The sequence below is a fragment of the Myxine glutinosa genome, chromosome 1 (assembly GCF_964187855.1).
Source record: "Myxine glutinosa chromosome 1, kmMyxGlut1.1, whole genome shotgun sequence".
Taxonomy (NCBI): domain Eukaryota; kingdom Metazoa; phylum Chordata; class Myxini; order Myxiniformes; family Myxinidae; genus Myxine; species Myxine glutinosa.
Window position 1 is genome coordinate 364465143 of NC_136261.1, and position 21515 is coordinate 364486657.

General features: G+C 45.1%; 1 protein-coding gene across 1 annotated transcript in view; it reads left to right on the plus strand.

Annotated features, from left to right (window-relative positions):
• Nucleotides 1-21515, plus strand: part of LOC137414560 (endosome/lysosome-associated apoptosis and autophagy regulator family member 2-like) — a 155734-nt gene that overhangs the window by 2452 nt on the left and 131767 nt on the right. The window contains exon 2 of the mRNA XM_078770035.1: nucleotides 3972-4092. Within this exon, the coding sequence (XP_078626161.1) occupies nucleotides 3972-4092 (121 nt within the window). The remainder of the gene's footprint in view (nucleotides 1-3971; nucleotides 4093-21515) is intronic.

Sequence of the window (21515 nt, forward strand, 5' to 3'; positions counted from 1 at the left end):
TGCCTTTTCAAGGTTTGAAATTAATCGGACAAGTACTTACCGAGCTATGGCGATTTAGCCGTTCGCCGTTCGCTTTGGCGTTGCGAATGGACCAAACCATTTCATGTAAATAGAGGGGGGGGGGGGGGGTTCTGTGGTCGTTGCGAATGGACCAAACCATTTCATGTAAATAGAGGGGGGGGATTGTCACTGTACTCGCAAGCCGTTCGCCGTTCGCTTTGGCGTTGCGAATGGACCAAACCATTTCATGTAAATAGAGGGGGGGGATATAATTTTAGATATATATATAGTACGGGCATATATATAGTACGGGCATGCCCTAGTATATATAATTATATATATATAATTATATATATATATATATATATATATATATATATATATATAATTATATATATATATATTTATATATATAATTATATATATATATAATTTTATATATACGTATATATATATATATATATATATATATATATATATATATATATATATATATATATATATATATATATATATATATATATATATATATACATACATATATATATATATATATTAGGGTGGCACTAAAGTAGGGGTAAAATTTCAAACACATGAAAATTATGGTCTTACCATTCAAAGTGGTTCCATTTATTGTAGAAATCACACACGTAAATTTTTATGCAAATCGTATCATTTTTAGGGGTTGCTCACCACAACATGGCTTGTTGCGGTGAGCATACAATACAAAATTGTATAATTACATACAATTCTATAATAATATTATAATTACATCATTATGTCCATACATATTACATAACAAACTGCAACATAGACAAATATAATCTGATCATTAATAATTCATAAACTTCAAAAATAATGAACATAAATCATTGGCAACTATTGTTGCCAGTGGGCTTTAATGGGTTATGAAAAAGAAAAACAAAAACGTACACCTATTATTATTACTGTTATTATTATTATAGATAATAATAATTTATTATTATGGGGAGCGCGGTGGCCAAGTGAGTTAGACCGCGCGTGTTGGTTCACCACGCAGTAGATAAACTTTAGAGGCCATGAGCACACCTCTAAATATGATTTGATCACTCTGAAAATTTACCAAGAATGTTTTCTCATGGGATCCAACAAAACCAGACCCGAAGACCTAAAATTATGAAACATTCGGTTTTTAGTGCCACCCTAAATATATATACTGAAACGCAAAAGAAACTTACCACCTTTGAAAACTTTAAATATCAACATTAACACTGCGTGTAGTAAATGTGTGAACTTATTTGTGGACAATAGTGTCCTCACTGTCAGACAAAACGGTCACGGATGGTCACTTGAACCTTCAATGGTCACTTCATAGCACAGCTGTTGAACAGCCGTTTTTACTGTCAGTGATTAGCCAAGGGGTACGGGATGATTTTAATGAGCTGCACGTGATGTCTTGATATTGGCTTTAAAAAGGCCAGTGCAAAATGGGCATTTCAATCAACATGCCACGATTGTCAAGGGATCAACGGCAGCGTGCCCTGGGCATGCTGCATGGCGGACTGAGCTACCGTGAGGTGGCACGTCGCCTTGGCTGTTCACACCAGACGATATCGGCCCTGGTGGACAGAGACACCCTCCACAACTCTGCAGATGACAGACCTCGATCAGGGAGGCCAAGAGTCACCACTGCAAGGCAGGACAGGCAGATGGTCCGAAGTCACCTGCGGGATCGATTCCGTCCAGCATCCCGCACTGCGGCAGAAACTCCGGGGAAACCTTCAAACAAGTGGTAAGTTTCTTTTGCGTTTTAGTATACATAGCCTGGTGTTGGCTTAGCGGTTAGGGTGCCGGCTTGGGATCCTAGGTTCCTGGGTTCGAATCCCGGTCGATCGCTGAATTAACGCCAGGGGGGTTGACTCAGCCTGTCATCCTTCCGAGGTCGGCAAATTGAGTACCAGCTTGCTGGGATGAATGATCCCGGTGTGTACCCCGATTTAGAATAGGTACACCGTATCCCTGCGCATCGTAAGAGCGTGACCAAGGGTTGGCGTCAGGAAGGGCATCCGGCCATAAAAAAAACATTGCCTCAAAACAGGGAACCATGATTGTCATGGGGCCCGTAAGGCTAACCCCTTCTCTAGCGGGGAAAATGGCCTTAAAACTATCATTCATTCATTCATTTATTCCTAATACATACATACATACATACATACATACATACATACATATTTGAAGTGGTGATCTAAGTCAATAATCGAAGGCATATGAAGGAGCTTTTACTTCAATCTCTGACGGAACGAAGATGTTGGTCGACATCGGTGTTATTTAACATTTAGTACAAGGAAATCTGAAGACTGGGCAAACACACAAGATATGGGATTTGAACCTAGTGGCCCACATTGAAAGCTAGGCATTCACATGGGAATGGTATCAAACCACAAACATCTTGTTTAAGATGAAAGACTAATATGAGGTTTTTGTTAAAACTGATAACGTGCCTGTTTTGGAGTGTAGTAATGGCATATTAGGAACCTGACACTGAAGTTGTTTTATTATTATGATGAATTTTGTGGGAGGTGGTGCAGCGTACACTAAACTCGTGAAACCTTGTATGAATGTATTTAAAGCGGATTTCACGTGGGTTTAAAACCAGCTGCGTTACTGTCTATGTGTACTCCATTTCTTGCAAATACGTGTCAGGCAGACTCCTTCCCCCCACCCGAGCAAGCCATCTGTTGTTTTCCCCACACCATGTACAGGTAACTGGCGTGTTGGAGTAACTTCAGCTCAGTACCTCTTATAAGGTTATTTTCCCCATTTACAGAAGTGCAAACATTCAATGGAATTGTCTAGACCCTAGAATGATGCCAACGTCCCCTTTAGTTGAGTAGTTGGCATTTCCTCGTGTGTGAGCAAGCCACCTGTTGTCTATGAGTGTGTATCTGTGAAATTGTGCTAATGAGGCACAACTTGCAATGCAAGCCCTTGCTTGTCTTCAAACTGATTTTCCAGCTGACTCAAACACCTGGTATAATCTCTGCTTTGGAACATATTCTCCCTTCCCTCACTGTAACGTTGTTTGTTTATAGCACCGGCACTTCAATCACAGGAGATTGTAGTTGTTACATGGTCAGGGTTTTGTCGGTTTGCGGTTGAGAGGTAGGCAGGACTTCTTTCAACAAACGTCGTGTCGTCACAGTAAAATGGCAGTCCCGCCGTGTTGTTTGTCGGACAGCTCACACGCAATGGCCTACTGTTTTCAAAAGATGCTGTATGTCCTATGGCACCTGCAAATGAAGCATGGATGCATCACTTTGCCCACAAAGCTCCAGGATGACGGTTTATAGTTTTTTCTATGAATTGAATCCAAATTAGATGCCTCAAAGGTGAGCACACTACAGTACCTCTGACCTATCATGTTTGTCTAAAATAGTTTTTTTTTTCTTTATCCATTTATTGTCTTGTGAAAGGAGAATAAATTTATTCTCCTGACTCACCAACTATGTATTCTTATGCTGGAATTATTTCTCCTGAAAAACTCTTCCTTTGCTGAGGAATCCCGTAAAGGTGGTGCATGTTTTGCCGCTGATGTTTCTGCTCCCTTACTAGGTGGCTCTCGGCCCATCATATTTTTAACTTGACACACGCACAGACACCATCAAGTATGGCCTGAATTTCATGATTGCTGTTTGGATTGATCCGTAGCTATGGAAATAATCTGCTTTTATTTTGAGATCATTAAGTTGTATAACTTTTGGCTCTTGATTTGATAGCCTTGTGTTCCTCAATCTCTTTTCTTATTTATTTATTTGTTGTGAAGTTATATATAGAGGGGCCTGTTTTATCATTACGTTCTTTAACTGAAGTGTCAAATACTACACCTTTTATCCATTGTCATTGTGTTCTGTCTGTGAGTTATGTTCGCACTTCATGATGACCCCACATTGGAAGCGGTTGATAAATGTTCATTGTTTGTGCGTGCTTTGCAGACGGACTATTACTTTGCTTACACGGAGTGCAATGCAGAAGGCTCTCGGTGGCGTGTGGCCATCCCTCATGCACCAGGTGTCTGCACGGGTCTTCCAGAGCCAGTCCAGGGCACTCACTGCTGTGAGTTCATACTATCCTTCAAGGATGTTTGTATTTTTCACAAAGGCGGTTTGTTAAGGTTATGAAGGAGCTAGGTTTACTTCCTGTCAATGAAAGATGTTAAATGGGCAAATAACTGTTTGGACAAAATAAAACTCAAATAGGATGCCATTCAGGCTATTCTTTTCTTAACAATGCTGCTTTTCCTAAAACTGAATAAGCAACTTACTAAAACTAAAGGGGCAGGTAAAGATTCATGCAGAGGTATATTTGTGGATAATGGGTGATTTTATACGTGCTTGCTATTGAAATATCAATAAAGGCCCGAGGGAAAGGTACATATGTGTAGCGACATTGAGGCAATGGGTAACAGGTAGACAGAGAATGTATGTATGTATTAATTGTGTGTGTGTGTGTGTGTGTGTGTGTGTGTGTGTGTGTGTGTGTGTGTGTGTGTGTGTGTGTGTGTGTGTGCTCACTGTTGTGGCCAAAAATATTGGCTCCCTTGCACTTTTTTCAAATAATGCACCATTGCTTCCAGAAAATTGTTGAAATTAAAAAACATTTTCGTATCCACATACAGTCACGTGAAAAAGAAAGTACACCCCATGTAAAGTTTAGACTTTTTCAACATATTTCAACATACAGCTATTTGATCTTAATTTCAACAATATTGATAGATAAAGGTGATATAATATAACAAATATCATGAAACATTTACATTTTGTAGTCCATTGTATAATTTAAATAAACATAAATGCAAATTTCGTATGTGGAAAAAGTAAGTACACCCCTACATTTATCACTACTTCAAATACCTAAAATTAGAATCAGGTGCACCAGCTCAGGTGCAAATTATTAGAACATCGTTAGAGAGGATCTTGGAGGAACCTATCTTATTTAAACCTCAGACATTTCGTTTGGTTTGCTCTTTGTTGTTGAAGTGTGCGGCGTCACCATGCCTTGATCAAAAGAGCTCTCTGAGGCCTTCAGAAAGAAGGTTATAGATGCCTACGAGTCTGGGAAGGGATTCAAAAAGATCTCCAAACAATTTGAAATCAATCATTCGACTGTCCGGAAGATCATCTACAAGTGGAGAAGATTCCAAACAACTGCCAACTTGTTCAGGCCAGGCCGCCCCAGCAAGTTCAGCCCGAGAGCAGACCGCAAGATGCTGAAAGAAGTCTCCAAGAACCCCAGAATGTCATCACAGGACCTTCAGGTAGCTCTTGCCACTGTTGATGTCAAAGTGCACGAGTCTACCATTAGAAAGAGGCTGCACAAATTTGATCTACATGCGAGGTGTGCCAGGAGGAAACCTTTGCTGTCCAGAAAGAACATCAGGGCAAGACTAAAGTTTGCCCATGAACACCTAGGCAAAGACTAGCACTTCTGGAACAATGTGCTCTGGACAGGTGAGTCAAAGGTAGAGCTATTTGGCCACAGTACCAGAAGACATGTTTGGCGAAAACCAAAGACAGCATTTGACCACAAGAACCTGATAACAACTGTAAAGCATGGTGGTGGAAATATTATGGTTTGGGGCAGCTTTGCTGCATCAGGGCCTGGGCAGCTCACCATCATAGAATCCACTATGAATTCTTCATTGTAGCAGAGGGTGCTTGAGGATATTGTGAGGCCATCTGTCGGCAAGTTGAAGCTCAACCGAAGGTGAACCTTGCAACATGACAATGACCCTAAACATACCAGTAAATCCACCAAGGAAAGGCTAAAAAGAAAGAAATGGAGTGTTCTGGAATGGCCAAGTCAAAGCCCAGATCTAAATCCCGTCGAGATGTTGTGGGGGGATTTGAAACGAGCTGTGCATGCAAGAAACCCCTCAAACATCGCACAGCTGAAAGAATTCTGCATGGAGGAGTGGGCAAAAATTTCTCCCAGTCGATGTCAGAGACTGGTGGACAGTTATAAGAAACGCCTACTTGAGGTTGTTTCTGCCAAAGGGGGCAATACCACCTATTAGAGCCAAGGGTGTACTTACCTTTTCCACATGCGAAATTTGCATTCATGTTTATTTAAATTATACAATGTACTACAAAATGTAAATGGTTCATGATATTTGTTATATTATATCACCTTTATCTATCAATATTGTTGAAATGAAGATCAAATAGCTGTATGTTGAAATATGTTGAAAAAGTCAAAACTTTACATGGGGTGTACTTACTTTTTCACGTGACTGTGTGTATTTCTTTGGTTTGCAGCGGAACAAAACAAACAAAAAAAAAAGCTGAAAAAATGACAAAATCTTAGCTTATTCCACACAGAAATTGTAAAATGGCCCAGGCAATATTATTGGCACCTTTTAGAAGTTGTTAGAAATAATTAGATTTCAAGCAGGTGATTCTCCTTTACTTTGGAATATAACTCACCTGTGGTGAGTTGCAGGTGCCTGCAATATAAAAATCACTCATTCAACCAGTTTGAATAGAGAAAAGCAGCCATTCTGCTGTTTTGTGTCACTGTGTGTACCGCAATGAGCATGGAGAAAAGAAAGAAAAAAACAGAGAATTGCCTGAGGAGGTTAGATACAAGATTGTAGCCAAGCATGGACAATCTCTAGGCTACAAGTCCATCTCCAGAGACCTTGATGTTCCTGTGTCCACTGTACACAACATTATCAGGAAGTTTAAGGCCCATGGCATTGTAACCAACCTCCCTGGACGTAGCCGCAAGAGAAAACTTGATCGAAGATTGCAGCAAAGGATTGTTCGAATGGTGGAGAAAGCACCTCAATCAACTGCCAAACAGATTCAAGCTGACCTTCAGACACAAGGTACGACAGCTTCAACTCGCACCATCCGTCGCCAACTCAATGAAAGGGGGTTCTATGGTAGGAGACCCAGGAGGACCCCACTGCTGAGAGAGACATAAGAAAGCCCGACTGGAGTTTTCCAAAACACACCTGAACAAGCCAAAATCCTTCTGGGAGAATGTCCTGTGGACAGATGAGTCCAAATTAGAGCCTTTCGTAAAGCACATCATCTCTGTTTATAGAAAACAAAATGAAGCCTTCAAAGAAAAGAACTCCTTGTGCGGCTGCACGACACCAATGTCCCAACGCAAGACCCGGAAAATGTCAGTGTTCGCAATGAAATCCAGAACAAAGAAGAAGACAAACTGTGACAGCTTTTCATCAGCTCGGGACCCAAAGAGAGATATATAAAATGCTGACTGTTCACGATGAAATCCCGAAGCAGAGAGAGAGTATAACTGTGACTGCTCCCTTTCAATATCCCTGGCGCAAAAGGACAAAATGTCTGGACTCCAGTCTTTTGTTCCCAAGGCTCTTACGTCATCCGACAATGTTTTGCGTGCTCCAATCAGCTAGTCCATTTCCTCGCTCTATGGCCGTCCCGACCAATCATTCTTCAGGGTGTGGACTTGTGGAGGATTTACCTCCCAGCACACCCCCAGGGATGATCATTTGACCAAACTCATCAGTTACAGGATAATTTTTTTAAGGGAGGTGATACATGTACATGTATCACCAAAGATTCCAGGCGCTTCAGTAATGACGCAACCAGCAGACTGAAAAACACGCCTTGGAGTCTGAAAGAAAATAATGAAAGGAGATTTTAAAGAGAGGAGAGAAGGGGTTAACAAGGAGAGATGCAGAAAATAGGGCAAGATGGAGAAGATTGTCATGGGGACCGCAAGGCTAACCCCGCTCTAGCAGGGAAAATGGCCTTAAAATGCATGTTGTTTGTTGCTGATACATGTACATGGGAAAGCTGCCATATAAGCAGGTAACGGGCCAGCTTCTCAAATTAAAACACAGCAAGCCAGCGTTTTTATTCTGTCCAGAAAATAATGAAAGGAGATTTTAAAGAGAGGAGAGAAGGCATAACAATTGGGGGCTGTTTAGTAAGGGGAAAGTGATCTTCTCGTCCACGCAGCTTTGCCCAAGGTCGGAGCCTGAAAACTTCAACAACAGGCTATGTTATTCCAGGCGAGGGGTTGGTTCTGCCGAGCTCTGTTTAGTTCCCAGAATGCTCAAGGGCTGCCTAGTAACAGGGCCAAATGTATGAAATCCCAGACAGCCGCCGAGCGGGATCATCACAGGCCCCCGCGTCCTTGTGACATGCCTTGGCGTGTCAAGGAAAACTTGAAACGTTCACTCGCCAAGGAAAACTTGCCAAGGAAAACACGCCTTGGCGCGCAGAACGTTCACTCGCCAGCCGCCGAGCGCAAAGTGAGCAGGCCGCGCCCATCCTTGTCGTCTGCTCCACACAGCACCATGGTCTCTCAGTGCAACCAATTGCCTGGACCAAGAAAAGAAAATGAAATGTGCAGCTGCACAACACCTATGTCCCAACGCAAGACCAGGAAAATGTCATTTCGCAATGAAATCCAGAACCAAGAAGAAGATGAACTGTGACCACTTTTCATCAGCTCAGGACCCAAAGAGAGAAATATAAAATGCTGACTTTGCGATGAAATCCCGAAGCAGAGACAGAGTACAACTGTGACTGTTCCTTTTCAATGTCCCTGGTGGAAGAAGACAAAATGTCGGGACTCTAGTCTTTTGTTCCCAAGGCTCTTATGTCATCCGACGATGTCCGTGCGTGCTCCAATCAGCGAGTCCATTTCCTCACTCTATAGCCGTCCCGACCAATTATTCTTCGGGGCGTGGCCTCACGGCCACTTGCCAGCCTTTGTGATCACCAGGTAGGCGGTATCATTGGTAGTTGAATGTCCTGTTTCCTGCTACTTTTATTTAGTGTTATTTTTAGGTGTGGTGTGTGTTTATTATAACGAACAAAGGAGAAATCACAGAGGCCATTTACATGCAGGGAATTTACCATTAATCCCTAACTAATTAATATAATCCCACCCCTCATCATGGGGACAATTGTACACTTACCCGACATCCGGTCTAATGGATTCCCTACTTGTGTACATGGGTTTCTTCTTCTTCATCGCGACAATCGGAGCACCTTTTCATAAATTGATCGTCTGTTTGCCGTGTCGCGAGCAAGGCCTTTGCCGCGTCGCGAACGATTTGAAATCGAAGTTAAGTGATTGTTCCCATTTGTATTTTCGTTAAAACTGTATTTATTTATGGTGTTGTACGTATATTGTGTCCCGACGAAGATTTTTCGGTGCAAATCTTTCATACCTGTATTGAAAATCGTGTTAATTCGTGTCGTGTCTTGAGGCCTTGTACAGTGTACACTGTACAACCTTGAGGCTGTTTTTCTCTCAGCGGTCTGTCGTTTGTGATCCAATAACTTTCGTTCTCTGTATTCCCAGACTTTTCACCCATAGCCTACTTCCTTGTGTAAATCTCAACTCAAAAAAAAAAAAAAAAACATTTCCTTCTCTGTTCTCATTCATTTATTCATTCTTATTCGTTCGTTCGTTCTTCGACCACGTGTTTCTCCCCCATTTCCCCAGATAGTTTTCACTGTTATTAACCTTCAATGTTTACACTTTCCCCTCAAGTTATGTATTCCGTCATATTTTATAACACCTTTTTCTTCTTCTTCTTTAAAAGGCTGCTTTCGACATGCTCACCAAATCAATTCATCCCAAAAAAAATATCCATCTCCTATAGTGCCTTTTTTCTACATTCCCTAAACTCTCCTGCACTCCATCCTCCATCCAGCGTCCTTAAACGTATTTTTAACTCGAAGGTCACAAGAAACTCATTTTGCAATAAATGTTCGTTTCCCATAAATCGTACACTTTCTAAAATCCAATCTCACCCCTCCCCTCCAAATCTTCCCCATAACCCCTCCCCTCCAAATCTTCCCCATCACCCCTCCCCTCCAAATCTTCCCCATCACCCATCCCTTTCAAATCTCCCCCCTTGCCCCCTCCCTCCTAAACTACCCCCTCACCCCTCCCCGCCAAGACGCCCCCTCGCCCCTCCCCTCCTAGACTCCTCCCTGACACCTCCCCTCCAAATCTCCCCCATATCCCATCCCTTTCAAATCCCTCCCCTTGTCCCTTCCCTCCCAAACTCCCCCCTCACCCCTCCCCTTCAAATCTCCCCACCCTCATTGCTTCTCAATTTCCCCCCTCTCACTCCCCCTCCTCAAAGCATCCTCCCTGCTTCTTCCCCCTTCCAACTCTCACCTCCATCTCCCCCAACCTTCTGCCTCGCTCTTCCCCATCCTCAAATAACACCTCATTGTGCCTCACCCAATCACCATCAAACCTTTTGTCCGCCCCATCCTTCCCTTTCTCCGAGCTATTCTGAAATCTCTGACACACCTTCAACAGCTCTCCCTACCTCTTCCACCTCTTCCACATCTTACCCTACCCCTCCTCCCCCCTGTTCTGTATCTGATGCTCCCCCTTCCTCTTCATTAACGGTATGGACCTCAAACATCCGGGGCCTTCGTTCAAACTTAACTGATCTCTCCATACAGGTTGCTTCTGTCAAACCAGACGTGATCTGCTTAACAGAAACTTTCCTCCTTTATGATGTCTCTGATTCCTTAGTATCTCTCCCGGGCTACTCCCTCCTCCGGTATGATAGACCTGAGCCTCGTCCTGGAGGCGGGGTTGCTATCTTTATCAAAAACTCTCTTCCTCACTCGCCCTGCACTGCACTCTCTCCACCTCACCCTCAGGAATACCTCTGGCTACGGCTTCCCCTTCGCTCCCACCTCTTGTTCATATGTGTGTTGTACCGTCCACCAAACAGTGATGACTCCATCTACATCTCGCTGTCTGATAATATGGACCAACTTCTATCTACTCATCCCAACTCTCTCTTCCTCATATGTGGTGATTTCAACTGTCATCATGCCAGTTGGCTGGGTGTGGGTACCTCTCTCACCAGCCATGGCTCCTCAGCAAAGGACTTCTGCGACTCACTGGGACTGACACAATCTGTCAATTTCCCGACCCGGATCTCAGTCAACGGAACATCTTCTCTTCTGGACTTGGTTATGACTAACTTCCCTGAAAATGTCTGCTGCTCTTCTTCTGTTCCAATCGGATCATCTGATCATGTCCTTGTTAAAGTGGACATCTCTCTGACCATCCTCAGGGAGCCTGCTCAGCGTCGACGAGTCTGGCATTTCACTCAGGCCAACTGGCACGGTCTTCAAGCAGCCATCAATCATCTGGACTGGTCTCCCATCTCTACCACCTCTGACATCAACTCATCCTGGGAATTCTTCCAAAGTAAATTGCTCTCTCTCTCATGCACAGATTTATCCCATCTCGTCTTCAGTTGTCATACCCTTCCTCCCGTCCATGGTACACGGAATCTTGTGGTGAGGCTGTTGCCCAGAAACAACTTGCCTTCGTCTCCTGGAAAGCAAATCCAACGGAAGGAAATCTCATTTCCTTTCACAAAGCCCGAAACAAGTGTGTGTCCACCCTCAGGAGAGCCAGGAAACAATATCTCTCCGTTCTCAAGACCGAACTCTCTTATCTGTCTCCCTCTTCCAAATCCTGGTGGCGTCTGGTCAAATCCGTTTCTGGTGTTTGTTCCCCCTCCATCCCCTCCCTTACTTCAAACGGCTACACAGCTGACTCCGCACGTGAAAAAGCTGAATGCCTCAACTCTGTGTTTGCCTCTAAATCTTGTGTCCCAAACCCATCCCTCTCTGTACCCACCATACCCAGTCGTACCCTGCTGCTCCTGGACTCCGTGTCCTTTCCTCCTGACAAGGTGGAAAAGTTTCTGTCAACCCTCGAGTCTAATTCTGCAACTGGACCCGACGGCATCAGCCCACGGGTCCTAAAATCCTGCTCTGCTGCTCTATCTCACCCTCTCTCTGTTCTCTTCACCCTCTCTTTTGCTCAAGGTCAACTGCCATCTGCTTGGAAATCAGCCAACATCACCGCTTTGCACAAAAAAGGTGCAAAAACAGATCCTAGCAACTACAGACCAATCAGCCTTCTCCCAATTATCAGCAAAGTCATGGAATCCATCATTGCTTCGGATATGAAATCTTTCCTCTTCTCCAATGGCTTGATCTCTGATCATCAATTTGGTTTCAGACCAGGTCACTCTACTCTGGACATGCTGCTTCTGCTGTCTCAACAATGGATGGAGGTCCTCAATGCCAAACAGGAAATTAGAGCTGTCTCCCTCGACATATCACGTGCCTTCGACACGGTCTGGCACCCCGCTCTGCTCACCAAACTCTCCTCCTTTGGTATCCATGGAAATCTCCACGCATGGCTGGCGGACTTCCTCTCTAGTCGTCGTCAACGTGTGGCCCTGAATGGGTTTCTCTCATCTCCTCTTCCTGTTCAGGCTGGAGTTCCCCAAGGCAGTGTTCTGGGCCCCGTGCTTTTTCTGGTCTTCATCAATGATCTCTCTGACTCTCTTGAAAATCCTCTCTATCTCTTTGCTGATGACTCCACTCTCTGCCGCTCCATTCCTCTTCCCTCAGATCGGCAGTCTGCAGCCTCCTCACTCTCTGAAGACCTGGACAAAATCACAGACTGGTCAAACAAGTGGAACATGTCTTTCAGTCCTGACAAATCTCACACTCTTACTATGTCTCTCCGAAAAGATCGACTGGACAACCCTCCCATCTACTTTCTCAACAATCCTCTCCAAGAAGTTCTGTCGCTCAAGCTTTTGGGTCTGACTATCTGCCATGATCTTTCTTGGGAAAACCACATTTCCAAGCTGGCCTCCAAAGCCAGTCGCCGACTGGGCATCCTCCATCGTGCGAAGTCCTTCCCCGGCACACCTGAGCTCCTCACCACATACAAGGCTTTCATCCGCAGCTCAATGGAATACTGTTCTCCCCTATGGGCCGGTGCTCCTGCCTCACACCTAGCTCGGCTTCACGCTGTTGAAACCAAAGCTTTCAGAATTATTGGAATCTCCCGCGATGAAGCTATCTCTGAGGGCCTTTCACTCACTCACCGCAGGCAGGTAGGTGGTCTTTCTGTCTTCTACCGACTCCTCTCCGGCCTTGCACCCCCAGCTCTCTCTGTGCTCTGTCCCCCAAATATTCCTACAGGTCGCACAAGATCTGCCAGCAACCCTCTGATGGTTAAACTGCCGAAATCTCCGCTCTCTGCTCACCTTCACTCTTTCATTCCTCTTTTCTCCCGCCTCTGGAACAAACTCCCTCACTCCCTTCAATCCCACTCCTCCCTCCAGGTCTTTAAAACAGCTGTTCACCACCATCTCTTATCTTCCCCCATCCAAAACCTTGATCTTTTCTACCCCCGCTAATTCACCCCAGATCCACCTTGTTTGAAATTCCAACTTCTTTCCTGGAAGTCCTGGCAGTGTCCATATGTTTTATACCACCCACCACCCACCACCCCCCTTCCCATGCCCCCCCCCAAAGCCCTCGCCCTCTCTCAGATCTCTCGATGTCTCCATGTCTCTCGGTCCCTACTCTCAAATGTTGTATTTGTGTCCTTCCCCCTCTCTCCCCATCTTGTCTACCGCTCCCGATGTTATATGTTTTATGTGTCGGTTTGGCTTTCTGTGTGATTAATGTTCGCTCTTTCACGAGCCTCGATCTTGTATACAAAAAAAAAAAAAAAACAGAAAAAAAACCCCACTAAAACATACACTTCTACCTGGACTAAGGTAATCCATTGCCTACCCCCTATAAACGGCACAATATATATATATATATATATATATATATATATATATATATATATATATATATATACATCCACAAGATTGAGGTTCATGAAAAAGTGAGGAAATAAATTTTTTTTAAAGTGGTGTTGAAAAGACAAATAATGTTTGTTTCAGCTGTTGGTGCTGTGAGGTTGATGATTACATACCCTAGAGGTAGCACAGGGCTTGCAGGATGGCCTTGAGCTATGCACATTCACATCTAAGCGATCTCATCCTCGCTATAAACTGTCGTCCTTGTATTTCACAGGCAGGGTGATTCATCAATGTGTGTGCCGTCTCTTGGACGGACGTTAAACTGGGCTTCCCGTCTGACAGTATTAGTTGGTGGATGTAAATATCCCATGTTGTCCTTTGCGAAGAGTAGGCGAGCTATTATCGGCACCCTGAACAAATTCCATGTTCCTGCCCTAACCTACAGAGGGCATTGCATCAGTGGCACAGCCCCGTCCCCAGCCAATGATGTTTCCCCACATACGGAAGAAGAGGTAGCATGGATACTTTATTTTGAGTGGTTTAGTGTGGGATTGATTCCTGTCCTGACTTTAAACTGTCATGCTGGTGATTCACAGGCAGTGCGTTGCATCAATGTGTGCCATCCATTGGATGCAATTGAGACCCAACTACTAGCATTAGTTAGTGGATCTTAAAGATACCACTGTCTCTTTCCATAGAAGAGTAGACGAGTTATAGCCCTAAACAAATATGACATTCCTTTCATAAATGTGCAGGGTCTCTGCATCAGTGGCACATTTGCGCTTCAGTAATGACGCAACCAGCAGACTGGAAAATTGAATCTGGATTGGTCGTTAACGGTGATTAATGATAAAAACCATCAGATCAAGTTCTTAAATCCTGGTCACAGTGGATTACGTATTTTGAGTTGTGAAGGTGGTTGCTTCTAGCCATGGTGGAGATAGCTTTGATTGCAGTCCCCATCTTTTTCTTTTCTTTTTTTCCTGCCTGGTATTCATTTGCCGTATGTTTTGCCATACAAGTCGATGTGGAGTACAAGTCAAATTGGAAAATTTCCCCATTTTTCTTTTCTTTTCTTTATTTATGGACAAGTCAATTTGGAGTATAGGACAAAGCTAGATCACCTACTGTAGTTAGCAAAGCTGTCAGTCTGTCCGTCCATTTCGGCTTGTGACTATGTCTATTAATTATGTACTTTTTGAACGTGGGTTGCACCCGGTCTATTGCTATACGGAATCGGATCAAGTGCTTAAATCCTGGTCACAGTGGATTACGTATATGAAACGGAAACGGTTGCACCCGGTCTATTAATTACGTACTCCTATTAATTATGTACTATTGGAATGTACATTTTGACCCTCTAGACTGCTGAGGCCCCTTCGACTTTTGAAGACCCCCAACACCACTAAAGACCCTTATCTACCCAGAAGACCCTTAAATACCCAAAATACCCAACATATCAGGAGGACTCTGAACACCCAAAATACCTAGAGGACTTGAAAGACCCCAAAGACCCAGAGGACCCCAAAGATCCCAGAGACCTAAAAGACCCTTTCAACCTCAAACTTTTTAGACCCAAAATACCCTAAAGACCCGAGGAATTCTCACGGGCACCTGCCACTATGCTGTCAAAGGACATTCCACACTCTATTGCAAACTAATTATTTTACAACAGTGAAAATGGGTTATCTGCATATGTGTATATATACAGTCACATGAAAAAGTAAGTACACCCCATGTAAAGTTTTGATTTTTTCAACATATTTCAACATACAGCTATTTGATCTTCATTTCAACAATATTGATAGATAAAGGTGATATAATATGACAAATATCATGAAACATTTACATTTTGTCGTCCATTGTATAATTTAAATAAACATTAATGCAAATTTCGCATGTCGAAAAAGTAAGTACACCCATGGCTCTAATAGGTGGTATTGCCCCCTTTGGCAGAAACAACCTCAAGTAGGCGTTTCTTGTAACTGTCTACCAGTCTCTGACATCGACTGGGAGAAATTTTTGCCCACTGCTCTCTCTCATGCACAGATTTATCCCATCTCGTCTTCAGTTGTCTTACCCTTCCTCCCATCCATGGTACACTGAATCTTGTGGTGAGGCAGTTGCCCTGAAACAACTGCCTTTGCCTCTTGGAAGGCAAATCCAACTGAAGGCCATCTCAGTTCCTTCCACCAAGCTCGGAACAAGAGTGTGTCTACCCTCAGGAGTGCCAGGAAGCACTATCTCTCCACACTCAAGATTGAACTCTCAAACCTGTCTCCTTCCTCCAAATCCTGGTGGCGTCTGGTCAAATCCGTTTCTGGTGTTTGTTCCCCTTCCATCCCCTCCCTTACCTCAAATGGCTACACAGTTGACACCGCACGTGACAAAGCCGAATGCCTCAACTCTGTGTTTGCCTCAAAATCTTGTGTCCCAAACCCATCTCTCTCTGTTCCCACCTTTCCCAGTCGAACCCAACTGCTCCTGGACTCTGTGTCCTTCTCTCTTGACAAGGTGGAGAAGTTTTTGTCAAACCTTGACTCTTATTCTGCAACTGGACCAGACGGCATCAGCCCACGGGTCCTAAAATCCTGCTCTGCCGCTCTATCTCACCCTCTCTCTGTTCTTTTCACCCTCTCTTTTGCTCAAGCTCATCTGCCAGCATCTTGGAAATCAGCAAACATTACCGCTTTACACAAAAAAGGTGCAAAAACAGATCCTTGCAACTACAGACCAATCAGCCTGCTTCCAATTATCAGCAAAGTCATGGAATCCATCATTGCTTCGGATATCAAATCCTTCCTCTTCTCCAATGGCTTGATCTCTGATCATCAATTTGGATTCAGACCAGGTCATTCTACTCTGGACATGTTGCTTCTGCTGTCTCAACAATGGATGGAAGTCCTCAATGCCAAACAGGAAATCAGAGCTGTCTCACTTGACATATCACGTGCCTTCGATACGGTCTGGCACCCAGCTCTCCAAACTCCTCCTATGGTATCCATGGAAATCTCCACTCATGGCTAGCGGACTTCCTCTCTGGTCGTTGGCAACGTGTTGCCCTGAATGAATGGATTTCTCTCATCTCCCCTGCCTGTTCTGGCTGGAGTTCCCCAAGGTAGTGTTTTGGGCCCTGTGCTGTTTCTGGTCTTAATCAATGATCTCTCCAACTCTCTGGAAAATTCTCTCTATCTCTTTGCTGATGACTCCACTGTCTGCCGTTCCATTCCTCATCCCTCAGATCGGCAGTCTGCAGCCTCCTCACTCTCTGCAGACCTGGACAAAATCACAGACTGGTCAATCAAGTGGAACATGTCTTTCAATCCTGACAAATCTCACTCTTACAATGTCTCTCCGAAAGGACAGACTGGAAAACCCTCCCATCTACTTTTTTTTTTTTTTTTTTTTGTATACAAGATCGAGGCTCGTGAAAGAGCGAACATTAATCACACAGAAAGACAAACCGACACATAAAACATATAACATCGGGAGCGGTAGACAAGATGGGGAGAGAGGGGGAAGGACACAAACACAACATTTGAGAGCAGGGACCGAGAGACATGGAGACATCGAGAGATCTGAGAGAGGGCGAGGGCTTTGGGGGGGGGGGGGGGGCATCGGAAGGGGGCGGTGGGAGAGGTATAAAACATGGACACTGCCAGGACTTCCAGGAAAGAAGTTGGAATTTCAAACAAGGTGGATCTGGGGTGAATTAGCGGGGGTAGAAAAGATCAAGGTTTTGAATGGGGGAAGATAAGAGATGGTGGTGAACAGCTGTTTTAAAGACCTGGAGGGAGGAGTGGGATTGAAGGGAGTGAGGGAGTTTGTTCCAGAGGCGGGAGAAAAGAGGAATGAAAGAGTGAAGGTGAGCAGAGAGCCGAGATTTCGGCAGTTTAACCATCAGAGGGTTGCTGGCAGATCTTGTGCGACCTGTAGGAATATTTGGGGGACAGAGCACAGAGAGAGCTGGGGGTGCAAGGCCGGAGAGGAGTCGGTAGAAGACAGAAAGACCACCTACCTGCCTGCGGTGAGTGAGTGAAAGGCCCTCAGAGATAGCTTCATCGCGGGAGATTCCAATAATTCTGAAAGCTTTGGTTTCAACAGCGTGAAGCCGAGCTAGGTGTGAGGCAGGAGCACCGGCCCATAGGGGAGAACAGTATTCCATTGAGCTGCGGATGAAAGCCTTGTATGCGGTGAGGAGCTCAGGTGTGCCGAGGAAGGACTTCGCACGACGGAGGATGCCCAGTCGGCGACTGGCTTTGGAGGCCAGCTTGGAAATGTGGTTTTCCCAAGAAAGATCATGGCAGATAGTGAGACCCAAAATCTTGAGCGACAGAACTTCTTGGAGAGGATTGTTGAGAAAGTAGATGGGAGGGTTGTCCAGTCGATCTTTTCGGAGAGACATAGTAAGAGTGTGAGATTTGTCAGGATTGAAAGACATGTTCCACTTGTTTGACCAGTCTGTGATTTTGTCCAGGTCTTCAGAGAGTGAGGAGGCAGCAGACTGCCGATCTGAGGGAAGAGGAATGGAGCGGCAGAGAGTGGAGTCATCAGCAAAGAGATAGAGAGGATTTTCGAGAGAGTCAGAGAGATCATTGATGAAGACCAGAAAAAGCACGGGGCCCAGAACACTGCCTTGGGGAACTCCAGCCTGAACAGGAAGAGGAGATGAGAGAAACCCATTCAGGGCCACACGTTGACGACGACTAGAGAGGAAGTCCGCCAGCCATGCGTGGAGATTTCCATGGATACCAAAGGAGGAGAGTTTGGTGAGCAGAGCGGGGTGCCAGACCGTGTCGAAGGCACGTGATATGTCGAGGGAGACAGCTCTAATTTCCTGTTTGGCATTGAGGACCTCCATCCATTGTTGAGACAGCAGAAGCAGCATGTCCAGAGTAGAGTGACCTGGTCTGAAACCAAATTGATGATCAGAGATCAAGCCATTGGAGAAGAGGAAAGATTTCATATCCGAAGCAATGATGGATTCCATGACTTTGCTGATAATTGGGAGAAGGCTGATTGGTCTGTAGTTGCTAGGATCTGTTTTTGCACCTTTTTTGTGCAAAGCGGTGATGTTGGCTGATTTCCAAGCAGATGGCAGTTGACCTTGAGCAAAAGAGAGGGTGAAGAGAACAGAGAGAGGGTGAGATAGAGCAGCAGAGCAGGATTTTAGGACCCGTGGGCTGATGCCGTCGGGTCCAGTTGCAGAATCAGAGTCGAGGGTTGACAGAAACTTTTCCACCTTGTCAGGAGGAAAGGACACGGAGTCCAGGAGCAGCAGGGTACGACTGGGTATGGTGGGTACAGAGAGGGATGGGTTTGGGACACAAGATTTAGAGGCAAACACAGAGTTGAGGCATTCAGCTTTTTCACGTGCGGAGTCAGCTGTGTAGCCGTTTGAGGTAAGGGAGGGGATGGAGGGGGAACAAACACCAGAAACGGATTTGACCAGACGCCACCAGGATTTGGAAGAGGGAGACAGATAAGAGAGTTCGGTCTTGAGAATGGAGAGATATTGTTTCCTGGCTCTCCTGAGGGTGGACACACACTTGTTTCGGGCTTTGTGAAAGGAAATGAGATTTCCTTCCGTTGGATTTGCTTTCCAGGAGACGAAGGCAAGTTGTTTCTGGGCAACAGCCTCACCACAAGATTCCGTGTACCATGGACGGGAGGAAGGGTATGACAACTGAAGACGAGATGGGATAAATCTGTGCATGAGAGAGAGCAATTTACTTTGGAAGAATTCCCAGGATGAGTTGATGTCAGAGGTGGTAGAGATGGGAGACCAGTCCAGATGATTGATGGCTGCTTGAAGACCGTGCCAGTTGGCCTGAGTGAAATGCCAGACTCGTCGACGCTGAGCAGGCTCCCTGAGGATGGTCAGAGAGATGTCCACTTTAACAAGGACATGATCAGATGATCCGATCGGAGCAGAAGAAGAGCAGCAGACATTTTCAGGGAAGTTAGTCATAACCAAGTCCAGAAGAGAAGATGTTCCGTTGACTGAGATCCGGGTCGGGAAATTGACAGATTGTGTCAGTCCCAGTGAGTCGCAGAAGTCCTTTGCTGAAGAGCCATGGCTGGTGAGAGAGGTACCCACACCCAGCCAACTGGCATGGTGACAATTGAAATCACCACATATGAGGAAGCGAGAGTTGGGATGAGTAGATAGAAGTTGGTCCATATCATCGGACAGCGAGATGTAGATGGAGTCATCACTGTTTGGTGGACGGTACAACACACATATGAACAAGAGGTGGGAGCGAAGGGGAAGCCGTAGCCAGAGGTATTCCTGGGGGTGAGGTGGAGAGAGTGCAGTGCAGGGCGAGTGAGGAAGAGAGTTTTTGATAAAGATAGCAACCCCGCCTCCAGGACGAGGCTCAGGTCTATCATACCGGAGGAGGGAGTAGCCCGGGAGAGATACTATGGAATCAGAGACATCATAAAGGAGGAAAGTTTCTGTTAAGCAGATCACGTCTGGTTTGACAGAAGCAACCTGTATGGAGAGATCAGTTAAGTTTGAACGAAGGCCCCGGATGTTTGAGGTCCATACCGTTAATGAAGAGGAAGGGGGAGCATCAGATACAGAACAGGGGGGAGGAGGGGTAGGGTAAGATGTGGAAGAGGTGGAAGAGATAGGGAGAGCTGTTGAAGGTGTGTCAAAGATTTCAGAATAGCTCGGAGAAAGGGAAGGATGGGGCGGACAAAAGGTTTGATGGTGATTGGGTGAGCCACAATGAGGTGTTATTTGAGGAGGGGGAAGAGCGAGGCAGAAGGTTGGGGGAGATGGAGGTGAGAGTTTGAAGGGGGAAGAAGCAGGGAGGACGCTTTGAGGAGGGGGAGTGAGAGGGGGGAAATTGAGAAGCAATGAGGGTGGGGAGATTTGAAGGGGAGGGGTGAGGGGGGAGTTTGGGAGGGAAGGGACAAGGGGAGGGATTTGAAAGGGATGGGATATGGGGGAGATTTGGAGGGGAGGGGTGAGGCAGGAGTCTAGGAGGGGAGGGGCGAGGGGGCGTCTTGGCGGGGAGGGGTGAGGGGGTAGTTTAGGAGGGAGGGGGCAAGGGGGGAGATTTGAAAGGGATGGGTGATGGGGAAGATTTGGAGGGGAGGGGTGATGGGGAAGATTTGGAGGGGAGGGGTTATGGGGAAGATTTGGAGGGGAGGGGTGAGATTGGATTTTTGAAAGTGTACGATTTATGGGAAACGAACATTTATTGCAAAATGAGTTTCTTGTGACCTTCGAGTTTAAAAATACGTTTAAGGACGCTGGATGGAGGATGGAGTGCAGGAGAGTTTAGGGAATGTAGAAAAAAGGCACTATAGGAGATGGATATTTTTTTTGGGATGAATTGATTTGGTGAGCAAGTCGAAAGCAGCCTTTTAAAGAAGAAGAAGAAAAAGGTGTTATAAAATATGACGGAATACATAACTTGAGGGGAAAGTGTAAACATTGAAGGTTAATGAGTGAAAACTATCTGGGGAAATGGGGGAGAAACACGTGGTCGAAGAACGAACGAACGAATAAGAATGAATAAACGAATGAGAACAGAGAAGGAAATGTTTTTTTTTGTTTTTTTTTTTGAGTTGAGATTTACACAAGGAAGTAGGCTATGGGTGAAAAGCCTGGGAATACAGAGAACGAAAGTTATTGGATCACAAACGACGGACCGCTGAGAGAAAAACAAAGCCTCAAGGTTGTACAGTGCACACTGTACAAGGCCTCAAGACACGACACGGCAAACAGACGATCAATTTATGAAAGATAAACACCGAGTTGCACACAATAACAATAAATACAACCAAAGTTGCACACAATAACTTCACACACCGATAGATAAATACAGTTTCGACAAAATACAAT